Source organism: Meleagris gallopavo, chromosome 3 (genome assembly GCF_905368555.1).
Source record: "Meleagris gallopavo chromosome 3, MGAL_WU_HG_1.1, whole genome shotgun sequence".
Classification (NCBI taxonomy): domain Eukaryota; kingdom Metazoa; phylum Chordata; class Aves; order Galliformes; family Phasianidae; genus Meleagris; species Meleagris gallopavo.
This window is the reverse complement of record NC_139406.1, coordinates 86,294,745-86,315,702: the sequence shown is the minus strand read 5'-3', so window position 1 is coordinate 86,315,702 and position 20,958 is coordinate 86,294,745. Positions and strand designations below refer to the sequence as shown.

General features: G+C 36.3%; 1 protein-coding gene across 3 annotated transcripts in view; it reads left to right on the top strand.

The window, feature by feature from the left end:
• The window catches only part of DNAAF11 (dynein axonemal assembly factor 11), a 30,348-nt gene extending 20,939 nt beyond the window's left edge, over positions 1 to 9,409 (top strand). For 2 of the 3 annotated variants that reach the window (XM_010709403.4, XM_085221701.1), the window contains exons 11-12: positions 1,007 to 1,092; positions 9,088 to 9,409. In XM_010709403.4, coding sequence (XP_010707705.2) covers positions 1,007 to 1,092; positions 9,088 to 9,274 — 273 coding nt within the window. In that variant the 3' untranslated portion in view covers positions 9,275 to 9,409. Of the gene's footprint in view, positions 1 to 1,006; positions 1,093 to 7,849; positions 7,944 to 9,087 lie in introns of all 3 variants that reach the window. The other variant, XM_085221700.1, reaches the window with a different exon arrangement.
• The last annotated feature ends 11,549 nt before the right edge of the window (positions 9,410 to 20,958 follow it).

The following is a 20,958-nucleotide window of genomic DNA, read 5'->3' as shown; positions in this document are numbered from 1 at the left end:
TTCTTTCCTTGACAGCGTGTTCAGTGGGTGAAGTAAGGAACATTAGTGTCAGGGTGATCAAAGGAATGCACATTAGGGCCCCCTTGTGAAGTGATGGAAGGTTCAAAGAAAAAGACTTTCCTTCACCAGAGTATATACAGAATCAGAAGGGATCAGCCTCTTGGCAATGCATTTCAGAAATGAATTATAGAAGCTACAGAATTATAAATCTGTCTTACTTCTTACACAGTTTGAAGCAAAGACTTTAAGAGATCTGGAACAGAATACTTTCAAGTCGATTTTACTACAAAATAATAGATAAAATGAACTATTTGTTTTAGTTCTTTTATAGTTCCATTATGTTCCTGTTCTCCCCCTTCCTTTCAAGTGCTTAAGGGATCCCTCTGCCATGATGTTGTTATGAAAGGAAAGAGAGATGTTTTCTCCATGAGAAATGAAATACGTTTCTTCAGAAAAATGGTGATGGACATGTTTTCTTTGACAAAGGGAATTCACTGAGGCCTCAGTCTTGAAATTTCATTTTAGTAAAGTTGCTGAAAGGCTTTGTAGGCGCTTCTCCTTTTCATAAATAATGAGAAGTCCAGAATGCAGCAGATGCTTTAGTAAAAATGTCTGAACTAACATAGACATTAAGACTCAAATACAAGCAGAAGACGCATCAAGAAGAAGCTCATTAGCTACAGAGAAAATCAATGTGCATTATTTACATGGTACTAAACAAGACAACATATACGTAATATGTATATGCATATATTTAAATGTTTTAAAATATACATATTCATATATGTACTTGAATATGATTCCATTTAAATCATTTGGTTAAATGGCCTTATACATGTTTCATCCTGAGTGAAGAGTTTTAAAACCTATCAGAAAGACAAAATATCACAAGAGAAAATTTATTCACATCCTCTTACTGCTTCAATTTTTAGACAGATAATTTAAGTGCTTTTGAGCATAAATATCAACTTTTGTGGGACTTATTTTTCTGTCTATTTTTATTTAGGTTAAAGAAATAATCCTGGCTAAGCAAAAATCATCAACTTCAGTCAAACCTTCTGACAGCAACACAATATACAAAAAAAGCACAAGGTAATTCCTTTTTTTTTTCCCATTAATTTTAATTTTTTTATATTAGTTATTCAATTGCCAGGTATTTGCTTCCTATTGAGTATCTTATTGTTAAAAGTACAAAAATATTGATTTGTATAGGTTACAACACTGTATAAAAACCTTAGACTAATGGGCTGTCTGGTGCTGTTTATAAAATGCAGAGCCAAAAAAGCACTTATTTCTGCAGATCAGTTTTGTTCTATCAACTCATTCAAATTATTGAAATAGTGCACACTAAAACTATACCACCTACTGGGAGTTGTTTCTGCAGAACTTCTTGCTGTGTAGCCTCTCAAAACCATTTAGAAAAAAAAAAGATTTTGAATCTTCCTTGTGAATGTATTTGCTCACTGATAGAGCATACATGTTGAGCTACTGCTTCAAAAAGCAACTCTGCAAGGTTTTTTTTTTCCTGGGTTGCATTAAAAAGAACATTTGCAGCAGCTCGAAAGAGATTCTCCTCCCCCTCTCCTCTGCCCTGGTGAAGCCACAACTGGAGCACCATGTCCAGTTCTGGGCTCCTCAGTTCAAAAAAGTCAGAAATTTCCTAGAGAGAGTCCAACTGATGCATCAGTCTGGTTCAGTGGCAGTAGCTGTAATTCTTAGTGAGATCTCAAAATGTTCATCAGAGATTTTTGATGAGATTTTCCTCCTCCTGTACTGCATCCTTGAAAACAGTTGTTAGCAAATGTGTATATTGCCGAAAAGGGATGATGTGAATGAGGCACAACTGTGAAGTGAGGAAATGTTTTTCTCTGGTAAAATAGGGCTTGTAAAAATAAAGGGACACGGTCAGATTTTTGAGTTGAATGTCTGGACTATGTTTGGCTAGTGAATGAAAATGCATACAATTATTTGCCATTACTTGTGCTGGCACTGCACTGTACCCTCCCTGTGCCCTGGCTGCAGCTCAGACAGTGTTAATAGCACACCTACAGTTGGCTGTTGCTGAGCAATGGGTTTCTGCCAGCGTTGGTCCAGGCGGTTTGGTGTGGCACAGCCACGCTGTCAGCCTCATGTGGCTCATGGGACACAGGTTGGATATGGCTGGACTACATGATCTCCAGAGATCCTTTCCAACCCCTGTGATTCTGTGGTTATGCAACATAGGTCCACTCCATTACATATGCCATAAAGTCCAGCTCTTAAACTCCTTCAGACAGTAGTTAATGACTGCTGGAAGCAAACAAGCATCAGGGATATGCTGTGATTTTTTCTCTTACCACATGTTAGTAACAATTGGAGTAAATAGACACAGGGGTTGATGGCCACATGGCCTTACTAAATACAGATGCTTTGAAATATATTAATATATTTTGCTTTTCCTCTTTTGGGGGCAACAATATTCGTACTGTTGTGAGATATGGTAACTGCAAAGTTTGTTAAGCAGCTTATTTGTACCAAAAGTGTTATATTTCCTTGTTTGGTTTTGTTGTGGTACATGTTGATAGAAAGACTAAGCAGACAGTAAAGGTTAGCATTATGGATCATGTCTGTTCTTGGTCTCAGTATTTAGGATGCTGGCCAAATGGCACTGCAAGTGTCTCTCATGTCGTTTTTTCCTGCTTTTTGTTTCTTAATTTTAATAAGGATTGTTTTTGTCTTTTCTTGACTGACCTGCCTAGTGAAAAGACAATAAGATGACTGCAAGAATTGTTGACATTCCAAATGAGACACAACCACTGTACCCTTTCCTTAGGCAGCAGTGATTACAACAGTTCACCTTCTTAATTACTGAGTATTTCAATTATTTTTAAAAGATCCAGGCCAAACAATGGGCATTTGGTACACAAAAGCAGTGGTTCTTTCCAGCAGAAGCAGAAGATACAACCTTTGAACATTAAAAGAAATCAGTTAAAAGAAATGTATTAACTTTTCTCTAGGAGAAAATCAGATCTTCCTACTTTAGATACATGATCTCTCTTCTAAATGGATTCTTCCAAACAGCAAAAGAGCTGGCAACTAGTGGCTGGTAATATGCATTTCCTTAGAACACTCCAAAAGGAAGTGACTGAAGCCTAATAATGAAGCAGGCCCCCTTTCCAGCCAAGTGGTGAACTAAAGGTACTACATGGCAAAGTGCAAGGAGTTGTTAGATTTCAGTAAACTTTTAAGTAATTATTAAAATATTTACTGAAGATTTTGAAGGAAAAAATGCAATTTTTATTGTTAAAATATTTCAGGAATACGAATTGCAAAAGGAGAATTAGGAAAGAGGCATTTTGAATTACAGCTCTTTCTAAAAATTCTAGGTTTTGACCTCTTAATTTGAAAAATTGCTGACTAGCCAGATGTTAAAAGCTTGCTGAATAGTTGTCTCCTAGATTACGGAAAAATATTCATTGCAGTGATTACACTTGACAGATACAGATGTCTAAACTAAATTCTGTCAGACATAATCTGCTAAACTATAATATAGTGCTTTAAATTTCTTAACTCATTAGCTGTATTATATGATGATGCTCACTACTTCTGCCACATTCTGTGACTGTATACAAAACTGTATTTCAAACCTTCAAAGAGATAAGTTATTTTAGCAGGAATTCGGTTTCTTGATTTATTATACTTATAAAACATCTACTAATAAAGCAGCTGCATCTGTCAGGCTTAACTGTTACTGGAGTCAGAATTTATGAGGAAGAGAAGCTGAATCTGCCATTGGTACATAGGTGAAATTTATATATACGTAGGAACTTACTTTTCTAAAGTTATACTGGAAATTTAAGAGTAACAGTTACATAAACTTAATGACTCTTTTCCCATACACTCAGCATTAGACTGTTCCTCCTATATCATATTGGAAAAGAAAAAAATAGAAAATGGAAAATATCTCTAAATGTTAATATACACCGTTGCTGTTTGATCTGGCAGGCAGCCCAGCACCACTCAGCTATTCAGTCACTCCCAAGAGGAGAGAATTGGAAACAAAATAGAACTCATGGGTTGAGATAAAAGCTATTTACTAAGACAGGGACAGAAAATGAAAACAAAAAATGCATTCTAATTTGAATGCTTGAAAGAATCTTTGCTAAGTGTAGGACTACTCTCTTGTCCACAAATTTATTAGCTGAGGATCTCTCCCAGTACACTTCTGCAGTTTGCAGAAAGAGGTGTGACAAGTTGGAAAGGAGAGAATTTAATGTTGCAGAGAGGAATACCATAGAACAAAATGACTAATTTCCAAACTGAAAAGGTGAAGTAAGATGAGGCTAGAAGTTTTGTGAAGCTGTAGACAAACTAACCTGAAGGAACTGCAAGCAGATTTATGCAGTTTTTCAAAACTCAAATTCACCTTCATTTCTGCTCCTAAACCAGAAATGAACATTTTAACTAAAAGACAGGTAAGTGCAACTGAAACATGGCCTACACCAAAGATGAATAAATGTGTGGCAAAATCACAATTGGCAAATCAGTTATCAGTTCTACTGAGATGTCATGAGTGCCTTCTATAAACACCTAGGAGTTGATCACAGATCTGGACAGTTGAATGGATTTGCAAAAATATTCTTTGCAGGCTACATAGTTTGATATCTTTTATGAAGATACTGAGAATTCCTGCTCTCAAAGCAAGTTACATTGTCTGAAATAGAAGAAAGCATAGAAGTAGTAGTTCAACTGACTTTTTAAACAGAAAGTAGATCAGCTCTGACTAAGAAACATTTTTAAAAGGCTTTTTTTCACTGCTAAGCGTAAAGTGTAGATTGAATTGCATTCTCATGGATGCCCAGAGCTAGCTAAAATATGGAGTATACACCTATATCACTTGACTAACAGAGGAAAAAAATATGGGGTTCCTAAGAAATGATTTGAAAATTAATTTGCTCACACATATGTCTAATAATCCATAATTGTATAAGGGTGAGGACAACTCAGAAAATTCTCAAAAATACTGTTCAGTTAGCTCTTGAGCTTTAAAATCTAAAATCATCTCAAAATGTACATATGTGATAAGGATAAGACACTCAGACTATAGACATACTTAACCGTGCTTTTCATAGAATCACAGAATGGTCTAGGTTGAAAAGGACCATAATAATCATCTAGTTTCAACCTCCCTGCTATGAGCATTATTTATATAACTTTTCAGTACTTTTTAAATGAGGTCTTAACAGTTCGTTAGAATAAAGTGTTTTCAATGTAAGCTTCCCTGATGTTTAAACAGGATTCAGCTTTGACTAACAAATTTAGCAGTGCTTTTTGTTTTTCTGGGATAATTAAGATGTAAAAATATGATTTAAATGGATTTGTATATTGAACATATTGGAGCGTGTTTCTGACTAACAGGCAAGGTCAGCTTGATATTGTGAAGTGACTGTGAAAAGAAAGGTAAGGGACAGAACTGTGAAGCTGAAATTTGGATGCTGATATTGGCTCTCCAGAGCTGTTGGTCATACTTTGTAAATATCATTGAAAATGCTGATGCAAGAAAGGAAACTTTTAATCAGATGCCAATGTATTTTCTGGATCACGAGTGTGAGAAATCTTTGGCAATCCAAACTTTTATTGAAATTCAGAAGTTGAAACAAGAAAACGTAACTGTCAAATCATTAAAATATCAAATGTTGTAATTAAGAACGGTGTGAACAAAGTGTAAATTATAAAAAACCCCATCGAATTATCAGAGTTGTGCTCTGTCACACACCAGATTGATCAGCAGGCTGCTATAGTTATGCAAAATTGAAGGACTGACTGTCATTACTTTATTGTGAAATCTTTTTCTTTTTTGAAGCATCTTTCAACTATATAGAGATAGAAATAACCTTTTTAAGGGAAAGAAATGCCAGGGGAAAAAAAAAAAAGCACTTAATATTATTTATTTTGCATGACGATCTAATCTGTAGATCATCATTCTCGCTTGGGTAGAGACCACTCGACAACAGATAGCAGTGCCTGAAATTGGAACCATTTGCAAACACTGAGGCTTCTAGATATATTGTAGTTGGTCCTGCAAGAAATGTTATTATCTTCATCACTATTTTACCACTGTTTATGAAAAAGCATTAGAACATTTTTTACTCTCCTAGACAGAAAATCTTTGCATTCCTTCTTCCAAAATTTTTCAGATAGTCATGACATCATCAGTAGTCATACCATTTTTTCTATATGATGAGAAGAGCGTATTTCCAGCAGGCGTGCAATGGCAGTTCTGAAATTAATGCTTCCTATTTTATTATGTTGGCCCACGATATCTGAGGCAGATGTTGGTGGTATGGCAGTAGAGATTCCATCATCCCAGCAATATTCTGTTATATTTTGTTGCTGTGCGACAGATGGCAGCAGAGAGGCAGTCTGACAAAATAGCAACTGACATGGAAGTGCGTATGAAGCAAAGGTTTGGAATTGAATTCTTTCATGCAGAAAAAATGGCACCAACTGAAATTCACTGACATTTGCTAAATATTTACGGAGACCAAACAGTGAATGTGAGCACTGTGAGGCAGTGGGTGGTGCATTTCAGCAGTGGCAGCAATTGCCACTTGAAACACAAATCATGTTCTAGATGACCACGGAGATATTTATGAATGCAACATGGAGGTTCTTGTTCAGAGCTGATGAAAATGTGCAGCTAATGGTGGCAACTATGTGGAAAAATAGTATTTTGAAGCTGAGAGATTGCTCTGTCAAGTAGTGTTATTGTGCTCTTTGTATCTGTTGTAGTTTCCATGGAAATAAATAGGAAATAATAATTTCAGAGTGACTTGTGTGTGCGTCATAAATGCACTGATTTCAGCATAATTAAGGCTAGTCATCGTCCAAACATTTCTTTTATGATGGCTGAGGGAGTAACATGAGCTGTACTAAAGAAGTACAGAATATCTGACCTGTGATGATTCTCATTCTTTCCTATTGTCCTTGCTAAAAGATAATCCTAGATAACATTTGCTGATTAAATTTTGAGAATCACTGGTGACTAGCTTGTGGATGTGGACTGTTACTTATGATACAGTTAATTATTTTTTGGTGTATTGAAGGTTATTGATTCACTAAGCAATGAATTATTCAAAATCCATAGTGTTGATTGTATTTTCATGACTAGAAATTTGTACAATTTTAGAACGAATGTAAATTACCAATAATAATTAAAATACATCAAATCAAGGTAAATCTTTTCTATCATGTGAGTGAAGTACATGCTGAGGCTGATTAAATTTAATATTTATGCTTTTTTACTTTTTTCTGAGATGCTTAAAATTAGTGACTCATCATTAGTGATTATATTAATTTTCCAGACAGGGTGTGTTCTTTTTAGAATCCCCTGGTGGCTACTTATAAAATCCTTCAAAGTGACAGCACTTGTCACAAATCACAGAGGAAAACAGAACTGTTTCTTAACTCTAAGGAATGAACATTTTCTGGAATGTTGCCACAAAATGAATCCACTTTTGTGTCATTAAACTGTTTAGTTTAATTAAAAATCTAACCTCATAAATGGAAGAACATTCAGAGTAAAGAGATAACAATTTTCTTGTATCTTTCTTCATAACACATTTTCTCAGTGGCTTTTGTTTTCATCGCTTGTGGGAAAAGGTTATTCTGATTATTAAGATGTAGGCTTCTCTGGACATTTCCTGATCAGCAAAATGAGCAAAAAAATTCCCTTAGAACAAGAAAATTCTAGTGGCATAATGCTGAAAGACGTGGCTAATCTGACTACTACCTCTTCTGTTAGTCATGTTTTCCTTGGCCTAGCATAAGTGAAGAAACTTGTCTCTTCATTTCTCCATAACTTGGGCAGAGATCTGACACGCATGATCTGGGAGACTACTGAAGAAGCACGGGCAGACTTTTGGAAGCTTCTTCACAAAACTCTCGCTTTTTTAAAACTAAAGGTGGTGTATTTCAAATGAAAAATCTTTTTATATACTGTATTTACATACTTTCATTACCTAATTTGTCATCAAAGCAATGCATTTTTTCAACCAGTAACTTTGCTACATTTTCCTTTGTTCCAGTCTTAATTCCTTTCTGATCTCCTGGGTAAACAAGGAGTTTTCTCACATTTTGTAGAGTAATGTACTGTCTTTTGTAATGTTTAGCTTGAAACTTTGACCCAAAGTGGTTCTTAGTATAATAGTAAAATTAGTACGAAGATAAACCATGCTGGAATTTTTAGAAATTACATCATCATACAATGAAATTCCCATTTTGCCTTTTTTTTTAAAGACAGACTAGAATTTTTCTAGTTTAACCATTTTAGTTCATCTATTAGAAAATAAACAAACAACAACAACAATGAATAGCTTTAAATGCTGCAAGACAAAGTATATTTCAAGTCCTTGACCATCATGTGGTGTTGTTTGGTTGCCTTAATGAGTGGACTGTCCACATCTGCAAGTGTAATCTAAAAGAATTTCCTTAATAGTGGTTGAATCTGGAGATTCTTTTGTACTTCTGGCCTTTCTTATACTTTTTTTTTTCATAATACAAACATTGTTAGTATTTCCACTAACAAAACCTATGAAGCTAATATAAGCACGCAAATTAGTACAATTACATTTTCTGTCTAAACAAAAGACTATTTCTGCTTTCCAAAGATAAATCTGTCATCCTATAATTAATAATCACCTTGTGTGATAACAATGAACAGAAGGATGAAGGAACAATTATGCTTGTAAAATCCTGTCTTACATCAGAAGCCAATCACTTAAAATATGACACAAACAATCTTCATGTCCTGATATTAGACAAATTATAGATGCTAAAAAATTATCTGTGTTTATTTTTGTAAGATAGAGATTCTGTTGTAAAAAATAATGAAGATTTAGTTGTACTTTTGTACTCATTGTTTACACTGAGTTTTTGTAACGAACAATTTTCGAGTAATAAGGACTTTTAATCCTCATTTAATTGGACTCAGTAACAACTCTCGCAATGAAGTCAATGAGTTTAATAACAGGTATCCAAAACAGTGCTGTTATATTTGACACGGAAATGAAGGTGGTTTTTTTTTCATTTGTTTCCCTCTTGTTTCAGAAGCAGACCAGTTGAGAAATTAGAAGTGGATCCTAATAAATATTCTTTCCCAGACGTGACGAAGATAATCCAAGAAAAGGAACGAATTGGACGAGGACCTATTAAGCTACAGCCAGAGAAGATTACGGAGACAATGAAAAGCAAAGTTGATTTTGAAAATAATGAAGAAGTACCTCCCTTAATTTGAAACATTTCTTATTAGTCTCTCTGTTTGTAGTCTGAATACCTGAGTTGTTTTCATGATCCTATGCGTAGAGTATTATCTGGCTGAAGTTGGAAATGTCATTACAGTTCTTACTATAAACTTTGTTATGCCTCTCTATTCTGGTGTATTTTCTGTAAGTGTGTTGCTTATATAATTTTTTTTCTTTTCTAGTTTGTTTACTCTGTAAAGCCCAAATGAGAATGGGAGTCAAAGGGTCACATATTGTCAGTTTTGTTTTTTTTCAAAGAATTACTGTTTAGCTTAAAAGGGCAACAAGGCTTGTGAAGGACTTGGAGAATATGCCCTATGAGGAGGGACGGAAGGAACTGAGGCTGCTTAGTCTGGGGAAAAGGAGGCTGAGGGGAGACGTTATTGCTCTCTTCCAGTATCTGAAAGGTGCTTACAGCGAGAGTGGGGTTGGTCTCTTCTCACTGGTGACAGCTGACAGGACGAGGAGAAATGGCTTCAAATTGCGCCAGGGAAGTTTAGGTTGGATATCAGTAAACACTTCTTTACAGAAAGGGTTGTTAAGCACTGGAATAGGCTCCCCAAGGAGGGTTGAGTCACCATCCCTGGATCTGTTTAAAAACCCTTTGGATGTGGTGCTCAGGGACATGATTTAGCAGAGGATTGTTAGAGTTAGGGTAGTCTGGTTAGATTGCGGTTGAACTCAGTGATCTTTAAGGTCTTTTCCAACCTGAGCAATTCTATGATTCTGTGGCTTATTACTGAAAAAGAAAAGAGAAGGAAAGAAAAACAAGACAAGAATTATGTTTATTCTGACTGAACTGAAGGTAGAAAAATCTGTATTCTTCCAGTGCTTTCATTTTCATGAAGGACAGAACTAAAAGAATGTAATGTATTCTGGGAGTGAGAGACATTGCTTTACTCTACCATACATGAATTTCCCAGAATAATACAGAGCTCCTACATTCTGGAGTTGGTACTAGTGCCACTCCTTGAAAATGTTGGAAGAGAAGGTATCTCAGACACATGGCACTGTGGGGGAGATGAGAGAAAACAGTAAGATTTCTTGTTCCTCTAAATGCTGCTCTGAACTGTTCCAGATTTTTCAGGCAGGCACCCTTTAAAATATCAAGGCTAATTTTTAGCTCTTGTTAGCATTGAGATAAAATAAGACTGTGAAGCAGGAATGAGATGAGCTTCTACTTTCCTAATTTTTATCCCATTTTTAGCAGCCACAGACTCTGCTATGGTATTTTTCCATCAGCTTCTGAATTGCCCTGAAAGTGAAACAAGTGGCATCAAAGAACAAATGTATTCTGAATTACCATTTCGTAACTGAAAATTATTGCAGTTAAGTAAGTCCAAATTTCCGTTTTCCCTTTCTGTTTTCCCAAGAAAACAAGGTTCATGTCATTCTTATCTCAGTTCTGCTTTCAAAAGTAATTTTGGTTATTTTTACCCTGTTTGACAGAAAAGAAGAATCCGAGAAATATTCAGCTCCTCTGAAGTTAGTGAAAATGGCCACTGGGAAGAGAGAACTTAGGTATTACTAACTCTGTTAGTAGTCACTCAGCTAATCACTATGTCAGTAGCTCTTTGGGCATGTTAACACTCTTGCTTGGGCGGTAGTTAGAGAAAGTAGGAGTCATGATGATGGGGCTTTGGAAACCTGAGGGGAAGCTGATGGGTGTAGGACGTATTTAAAAAATAAGCTTAGACCTTGAGTTACTATGGAAAGAGATGTTAGATACTGGGTAGACAAAGGAATTTTGCAGAAGGAGGGTCACAGCAAGTATTTCAAGGTTGGATTGTTGGTGAAATGTGAGAAATACATGGGAGACATGTGGTATCACATCAGAGGAAACAGAGCCTCATTAACTCTGTTGTCTATAAAACAATTGATTTCAGGGTGTATGTGCCTGAATGCCTCTTTTGACCTTTTAGTGGGGGAACTAGTATTTAGTCAACTTCTTTTTTTTTTTTTTAAGGTTTTAAGACCCAGTTTAAAACAAACAAACAAACAAAAGCAAAACAAAACAACACAACAAAAAAAATACACAAAGAGAAACTCCAACCAAAAAAACAAATTAAGTGATCTACATTACCTTACTAATTCATTTGAAACCATTTCTCTGTAAAGGAAGACTTCTTTGGCCCTGCAGAAAGAAAATGCTTCTGATTCAAAACATCTTTTACTTCTAGCCAAATGGGATGCAGCAAGCAAATTAAACTCAGGAAGTGTCAAAGGGTATTTTGTGGTTAGATTTTATTTTTGTCTTTAAGATAGAAAATTAATAAGATGTATTTGTAACCAAACCACTAAAATGCCACTTAAAGTATGTTGTTAAGTAGCAATCTAGGTTCATGTAGTACCCATAATAATGGTCAATGCATTTCATGATATATTCTTTGAAAGTGGCCTCTCTTTAACTTAGAAAAACATAATGCAAAAAAATGCAATGGTTAGAAAGAAAACATTACAATTGAATTCTGCCTTTTTTTAGCCTCTCTGAAATGCTTTATGGTTCTCCGTAGATGTTTAATGGAAGATAAAGATGAATAGTCTTTTTTTAAAGTGTACTGGAGAGAAATAGAATATATCCATCGACTCAGGCTGATGGGTTGAACTGATGCATTTTCTTCAGTTGCAACCTGAGAAGTTTAAAAAAAATTGAGTTTCATACTAACTCTGCATACACAGAGAGATGAAAAGAAAATGTATATATCACAAAGATATTCGCCAAAGTTGGATTTGGACAGACTTGATCTATTATAGTATCATCTTGGATTATCCTTTTCCCATCTTGTACACTGACTTGATTTTTCCAATTCCTGAGAAAATTCATTTATGATGTAAGCCTCTCAGCCCTGAAATCTACTTATTAGCTTTACCCTGGTAACTGGAGTACTAAATGCTGGTGCTATCTTATGCAAATGTGTACGTGTAGTAGGAGAACAGACAGGTATAACAGAGTTTTCAGCAGTCTGATAGGCAATTTATCATTTGATTTCTTTCAAATCTACTCTCTTTTTTGTGTGTAAAGATATGAATTTTGCTGACCTTGGGATGAGTGAGGAAGAAAAGCTCCACAACCACTTTGTGGACAGAAAACAGTTGATTTTGGCAGCAGATCCAAAAGATGTCTTCCTTGTAGCTTTGTTGATTGCTGTGGGGATTTTATGGTGTTCCCAGGAGATGCTTATCTCTGAAAATCTTGTAGGGACAATCCACAATGCAGACTTTCAGGCAATGATGAGCCTTCTGAGCTTTAGGAGTCATGGAAAGCAAACTTCCATACAGCTTGGTCATATAAGATCATTTCATTTTTCCTAAGGAAAATTTTACCTTTGCTGTCAAACCAAAGGATAACAGAATTACATTTTTTTCCCATTCAAACTTAGTTCTCTTTCATCCGGTTTCTAGTGCATAAATAATATTGTTTCAGGGAAAAAAAAAAAACCGAAAAACTTTCAACTTATATTCAACTTCACTTACGTCTGCTAGGAAAGGTAATAGCAGATACCAAACATAACTAGAAATAAAAAGAACGAGTTCTTACATATGGGTTGCCATAATCTTGGTATCCAGTCTGAAAATAAGATGTCTTCTGAGAATCAGCCTTGGTGAAAGTTTCAGTGTGTGTATGGGCCATGGAGAATGCAGGCAGCAGGTAACAGTAGAGGAAAGCATACAAGCACAAGATGAGGCCTGTCACACAGTACACAGTAAATATACATCACAAAGCCTCAGCTACTGATCACTAGGGTAATGCAACCTAGAGAAGAGAAAATACAAGAATCTTCTTCAAAACCACAGAATGGGATGCAAGTTTTGAATTTACTAAGTCAGAAGGGAGTTTTGTTGATGCACAGGACATTAGCCTACCTCCTTTAGAAGCCTTTAGAAGGAAACACAGAAAGCAGTGGCCATAGGAATACTTTTGCAATAGAGATCAGAAGTATTTGCAGGGCTAGCACAGAAATAATATCCATGTACTGCATGGAGCTTGTTGAAAAGCATCTTTTCACACAAAGATGTAGAATCACATTTGCTATCAAAACTAATCATAGCAACTGACATCAATCCATCAATCTACTTTTATGTACTACCTTTGGAGACTGTTGAGCTTTGGCATGAATTGGCACAACCAATTGGATTGAGAATTTTTTTCCAACAGTTTCTTTGTCAGTGTGCTAGAGAGAGGAGGCAAGAATGCCAAATCTTTGTTCCCAAAAATATAAGGTAGCTGGATAGCAGTTGTATGACCCATTCCCCAACCCTCCAGCAATTCCTGTTATTGTTTAGTCATAAATGATTTCACAATAATTAAATTTCTTCTGATACAGAATCATTAGCAACAAGCCAAAGCTTATTGTTCTCATTCACACCATGTTACTGATTTGGTATACAACTGTCTCCCTCCACTTCTGATACACTTGTGAAGCGTATAAGAAAAATCTTGACAAAGCTGAAAGCCAGGAAAGCACCTTATAAATTATTATGGATGAAAGGCAAGACATCATTTAGAGCCTACTCTGAGAGTGACAGTGTGTTTTGTGTTTGCAGAAGTAGAAATGACCAAACAGACACAATAGTGGTAGAGCTATTGGTTATTAGCTACTATTAGTTGCACAATCATGCATTGAAACCAGCCAGTATTTGGGATTATTGGGAACTGTTCGACTGGGATCTCTCTGATGTAGGCTGTACCAACAGCTCTTGCACCAAACATCTTACAGTCAAAGCATTATTAGAGGCACATAGTACATAAGGCCATAAAACTGTTTACTGTACTGTCTTCAGATTTTTATGAATTAGCTAAGCTGGTTTTAAGACTTACTAACATTAGAAAGAGCATAGAAGAAATGAAAATAATATCCCCTGCTGATGCAACTGTTGGACATGTTACTTCTTCCTTCTTTCTTTTAACATGAAGTCAGACAGATTGGACATAGCCACTTCTGCTTTTCTGCCTAACAGGCCCTTTCTCTGCTCAGGGAACCATCCATCCTGGCCTTAACACCTTCAGGAATGGGACATCCGCAACTTCTGAGGGCACCTCTATCACCCTCTAAGTGAAAACTTTCCACCTAACATCTAATATAAATCTTCTCTCATGTATTATTTTATTATTATCCCCATAAATCTCATCAGATGGTCTCAAACGTGTTCTTTCTTACAGTGGGAGGCCCCCACTTAGAGGTTCAAGGTTGTGAGAAGTGTAGGAAGCCTGACTGGCAGTGAAGGCTGAGGCAAATAACTTGTTGAGTACCTCAGCCTCCTTCATGTCTGAGGAAACCAGTAATGGTTTAGCTTTGGTTGGTCTGTCCAATACCTCGACTGGGGAGTTGGGATATCCTCAGCGGATTCCAGGAGTCTCCTGGATTGCTTGCAGCTTGCCGTATTGCTTTCCCAGCAGACATCCAGGTGGTTGAAATCCTCCATTAGGATGAGAGCTTGTGAGTATGATGCTTCTTCTAAAATTCTTATGATAGGAATATAATAACAAAATCCACACTGGGATTTTTACTGTTGTTACCAGGAGTACAGTTTTCAGAGTACAGTCTTAGCATCCGGGGAAGGAAAACTCGGATGTTATAGCATGTGTCACAAAGCAGAAACATAAAAAGCCCCATGGCTCTAAACCGTAAGCATTTTTTTCCCTCAGAAACTTCACACAAAATATGTGCATGAAAGAGGAGACTGGTGAACATTTGGTTAGAAAGATGTAAGCTGTGGCTGTGTGTTGACCCCTGCTTTTGTGCTCTCAGTGCTAACCATCTGCAACTCTACTGGCAGCATAATTACGCCTGTTTTACAGTGTATATAAATTTGTGTTGGCTCCTTTGGTGTTGCAACCAGGCAGGCAGCCATCTGATTTTTTTAATTAAAGATTTCACTGAGATTGGTAATAATATTACAATATGCTTCCAGATTTAAATGAAAGTGAATCAGCAGTACAAAAAATTTTAAGGAGAAAACATCCGCAAAGATTTTTTCATTCCTTGTGAAGCATTGCTGAAATGAAACATTCCATCATCTGTGAAAGAAATCCAGACTTACTGGTTCTCCTGCACTCAACTCCATTCTGGAGTGGAAATCTTCTAAGAGAATCCAGGTTGCTTTTCTTTTTTCTTTTTTCTTTTTTTTCCTTCTTTTTTTTCCCCCTTACATATATATATACATACATATAGATGATATATATATATATATATATATTTCTGCAATCATTTTATTTATTGAACCATAGACCCAAGACATTAATCTTTTGAACATTTAAAGATGCTGATATCCTACAGAATTCGGTGAACTTCCTATGTGCTTATCATCAGCATCCAGTTACATCTTCAGATGTCTATAGGAAAAGATGCACTGATCTCTAAAATTATTCCAAAGAGAAATATATATCTGTTTCAATATATGCTTACAGTTCAGCTTGATCTGGCAATTCACCTATGAAACATTATCACTTTCAAGCACTATTAAAACTTTTTCAAATCTGTCTCTAGTACAAGTTTATATTATTTTAGGATGATCAATTAAATTGCTTCAATGTCCTTCCCACAAATCTTGAGATTTCTTTTGAACATTCTCAGAGTGGTAGTAAAGTGTCAAAGGCCCCTGAGATGTATTAATCCATACCTTTTAGGTATGAATGTCTAGTCAGATTACTTTGTGCCAACTGTGTTGGGGTGATTTCTGTGGGGCTGAAGGTGATTTTTCACACTTTATCAGCTGTGATGAGACACATAATTACATTTCTGTGATCTGTAAAGCAATTTCTCCCTCCTTATCAGTGTTTGACAGTGGATGTTTAACAATGGGTGCTAATCAAAACCAGATTTCACTACTAGATTTAATGAGGCAGTGAAAGGGTTTAATGACTAATGAAAGGTTTTTAAAGCTTGTTCCAAAGGGATTGCTTAGTTTAATATTTTATTCTAAGTAGCAGAGAAACATTTGGCATGGAAGTTGAACTTAATCAGTGAAATGATTTTCCCTGGGTCTACTCAGCTCCGAGTTGAAATCTTAGATCTAGTTTCTGTTTTCTTTTTAGACAAAAATGCACTTCTTTCCCATTGTGTCAATTCAGGATTTGATGTATTGATAGGCTATATTCAAAGTCAACTGGCAAAAATGACTTTTTAAATCAGCTTTGGATTGTTGTGGAACAGACATCATTGTTGCGAATAAGCGAGCTGTGATATCTGATTTGCAATATTAAAGCAAATCACTACATACCATCATAGGTGGAGAAGTCTAGCTTTTATATAACGCACCAAATTAGTTTCAGCACTGCTAACTCCTGAGATATCAGAACTTCAGTTTATCACATGAACCTTGAATCAAGAAATAAATGGATCCTTATGGTCAGACTGAAATTCCAGGTTTCCCTCCTTGGCTGTAAAAACTTTGTGTAGCACTTTTTGATATGGAGTCTCTTTCAGGCTGGAAGAGAGGATCCAAAAATTCATTGTCTGTCCAATGCGTGAGTACCCGTGTATAAATGTTGCAAGTATAAATGTTTTCCCTGCTGCTTGTGCTCTCACCATCTCTGTTCTTTCTATTGCATACAGGGACAAAACAATGGCCTTTTCATGTGGTTCTAGAAATCTGTTTCATTCATATACAGAAAAAAAAAATTGCTTATACTTTACTATATAAGATAGAGAGACAGAAATTCCCAATGATGCCTCTAACTTCACTTGAAAGAAAGTGGTTCATGCTGAGCTAAATGCAGCTTAAGCTTTGAGCATATTTAAAATACAAATACGATGTCTAGATGACCCAGAATAACTGCTAGCATACTGCTCTACGGACTGTAGCTATTTTCACCATATTCCTCAAGATTGAGCTGGACTCAGTTACACCTGCAGTCACCCCTAGCTGCTTTTCTTTCATCATTTGTTTTCTCTCATGCAGAGCCATTAGTGACCTGCATCTCATTTCAGCCTGTGTTCAGTATGAGATGATGTTATAGCCTGGTTACTTATTCAATTCCTTGTATAACGACTACAGTAAATGGCATTAGATCCACTCCACACTCCTTCACCACATCTGCCGGTTTGTTTTTATACAAAAGGAGTCAGTTTGCACACACCAGGATTGTTGGCAATGCAAAAAGAGACAAGCAGGAGACTCACTTCACAAGTACCATCTTTTGGACTAAAACTCTGTTGTGAACAGACTTCGCCAGTCCATTTCCACTACTGCTTGTCTCTGTGGTGATATTTTGCATCTTTCGTGCTGATTTTAGAATTCTTGTTTTATATTCATGGGAACTTGCCATTTGCTTTTGTAAAAGGAATTTGAGTAAACATTTGATGAGCAAAGTAACTCTTTCATTCGGCAAGGCATTATGGCTTAAAGTCAAGATCAGAGTCACTTAAGGTAAAATTCCTTTGGAATAAAAAATCCACAGTGCTCAGAACCACAGATCCTTTGCTCCAGGTCCCTGTAATTCAGACCTGACAGATTCCCAGAAATATCTGAGCTTGACTGTTTTATTTAGTCTCTACAATATTCCTGAGGAGCTTCATTGGCACTGAAGTTGTTGGCAAATCGAGAATAAAAGACGGTAAAAGATCTTTATCCTCATCTTACAGGATGCCTCAACCCTGGCGGTGTTCAAAGCCAGATTGGATGGGGCCCTGAGCAGCTTGATCTGGTGGTTGGCAACTCTATCCTTGGCCAGGGAGGTTGGAGCTCAGTGATCATTAAGGTCTCTTCCAAACCAAGCCATTTTATGATTCCACGATATTATATAAAGTGACATACCTCAGTGTATTGAAAGATCAAGCTGTTTTAAGCAAAATTATTTTCCCCTTTCATTTAGAGGCACTAAACTGCTTATTCATTAAACCCACTCACTTGTGATTTTCTGATTTCCTTACTTTTCTTAGACAGTTTGAGTTGTGACTCTCATTTCATAGCCTCAAATTTATCTCAGCAAATGCTATCATTTCAGTATTCATATCTTTTTCTGTACTGTTTGGGAAGATGTTGAACCACCCTACTTTGAACAAAAGTCTCTCTGGGGGTCCACAGATAATCCTCTTCCATTGTGAGAAACTGACCATTTATCCTATGCTGTTTTCTGTCTCTGAGCAATTTCTAAACCTTGAGATGATCTTTCTTCTTATCCCATGACAGCTTAGTTCCCTTCATAATCTTTCAATCTTGTCAAAGGATTTTTGAAAAAGCTGAGTACAATATATCAACTAGAACATACTTTTCCACATGCTCACTAAAAATATTTCTTTTTGAATTGAAATATTAACACTAAGATTTTCAAGTGAATGGTGATGTCAGTTGGTTCCATTTTTAGTGTCTAAACAGAGCTGCCTTATGAGGGCAGTATTTTTCCACTTTTTTGAAGAAGTACTGAGACTCTGCCTTTTGTCATCTCCTTGGAGGAGTCTATAATATACAGGATGATTTGTTCCTGCTTAAAAATTGTGTTTGGCAATGTGGGAATACGTAAACTAAGCAGAATATAGCAACATTTCTTATTATGCTCAGGACAGAAGCTGGTTGGTCACAATTTTAAAAAGCTTCCTCAAAAATTGAAACTTTTTCTTTGCATCTGACTTCTGTCAGTTTAGCAAAATTTATTAAGCAAGAGGTTTTGGTTTTTTTTTTCCTCATGCTGGTAGATTGGATGAACAAAGATGCTTCCAGTTCCAGAGAAAGCAGAGGTAAGAGCTCTTCTGGAGAGGAGATGAGGCAAAACATGCTGAGATTCCCAAAGGCACCAAAGTGCAAACAACCTTCTAGAAGTTTTATCAATGTCAGTGCCTGACAGTAAATATCCAATCTTTGCTCAAGTTGAATATTAGGAAAAATTTCTTCTCCGGTAGAGTGGTGAGACATTGGAAAAAGCTGCCCAGAGAGGTGGTGAAGTCACTGTCCCCAGTTGTGTTCAAGAAATATGGAGATGTGTCACTGAGGGACATGGCTTAGTGGTATGGTGCTGATGGATTGATGGTTGAACTAGATGACCTTAGTGGTCTTTTCAACCTTAATGATTCAATTATTCTGTTCTACAGTTCTAAATTCCTAGGAGATTTACTGATAGGTGCCAGACAACTGTCATCTTCATTTCCAGCAAGAACAAGCAGAAATATATTTCTCAAAAATATTCTTTTTAACTGGCAAGTCATTCCAGAAGAAAAGTTCTCCATCAGCTGGTAGTGCAAATTTTTAATTTTACCTTTAGGAACCTATTATCAGATCTGTTTTTATTTATTTTTTACCAAAGTCAACAAAATCTTATTCTGCACTGAGCTGGAAATAACCAAATGTTCTCTTGATCCTTTTCAAATTGATAGGACACATCATTTGTATGTCAGTATTCTCTAGTAGATCCACATTGTGCATCATTTGCACACACTTAACTGAATGACAATTAACAAACAAATACCCACATATGATGTAGTTTTCTTGGAAATGGCAAGGTGTTAGTGAGGAGTTTTACCACAGTCATCATTTTCATTGGCATTCTGGGGAGAAGCAATTACAGTAGCTACACTAAATTTATCACTGCACTCTGTTGAGTGTGCAGAATTTGACCTTTTACCCTTGGATACACTGATAGTCTGATATAGAAATATAGCAGTCCATAAAAATGCAAGAGTTTTTTAAACTTTAATCAAGAAACTCATTGTGAATTTCGTTGTAAATAATTTTGGAGTTAAATAGATCTCTAGAGTCTAAAAATAATCTTTGAAGTGACAGTAGCAAAGTATCAATGAACCTGAGAACATCAGTCAGGAGAAAAAGCTGTGGTCTGGATTTACAAACATATGCTAGTCCTTTCTCCACTATGAATTTGTTCAGTTTTCATTTCTTTCCTCCTCCATTACTTTCAGGATAAGAAAGGCTATGCAGTCAAAAATTCATCTGCATTGTAATGCAGATGTTCTGCATCCGTGGAAGGAAGATATAAATTGTTGCAACATCTGTGCATGTAAATCCACTTGTGCACTGCTAAACTAGTGTTAAGTGTGTATGTATCAAACTCATCATAAACAGGCCATTGGTCTTTAATCTTGTCCCATGTTACAAAGCAGAATTTCTCAATTGGTGGTATAGAATGATGCAAATAGTATTGAGAAGATTAGGACTTGTAGCAATGGGAAAACTAAATCTCTTCTCTCTGCCTTCTCACAACTAAGGTAGGAAATTCTCCTGTCCATATTTCAAGGCCACATATTCCATTTACATTGCTGCAGCTAGCCCTGGGATCTTGAGATAAAATCCTGGTTGAGAGCTCACCCATCCAAGCCAGTAAAAGGAAAACAAGAGGCCCAGTTGCAATGGGAGGTGAAACTATAGCAGCAGTGGATGAGGAAAAAACAAAGCAATCTTGCTTATCTGAAAAGGACTTTCATTTCTTTTCACAGATTTACTTAGAGTTTAACTGAGGACAGCAGTTATTCTGTGCCAGATTGGAAAAATAGAATCCAGCCTGTGGAATTTAATTCAATCTGCTGTAAGATATATGTGGCATGCTGTCTTGACCTGTGTTTGCTGTTATATCTCAAAAATTGCGTAAGCCAAAGTCAGCTTGTGTCTCTTCTCCAGTCTGCAGTCTTTACTCCAGTCTGCACCAAGTCTATCCATGACTTGGTGACAAATGCATTTTTCTCCATCATACTTGAGACAGGCAACACCCTAATGACAAATATTTCCATCA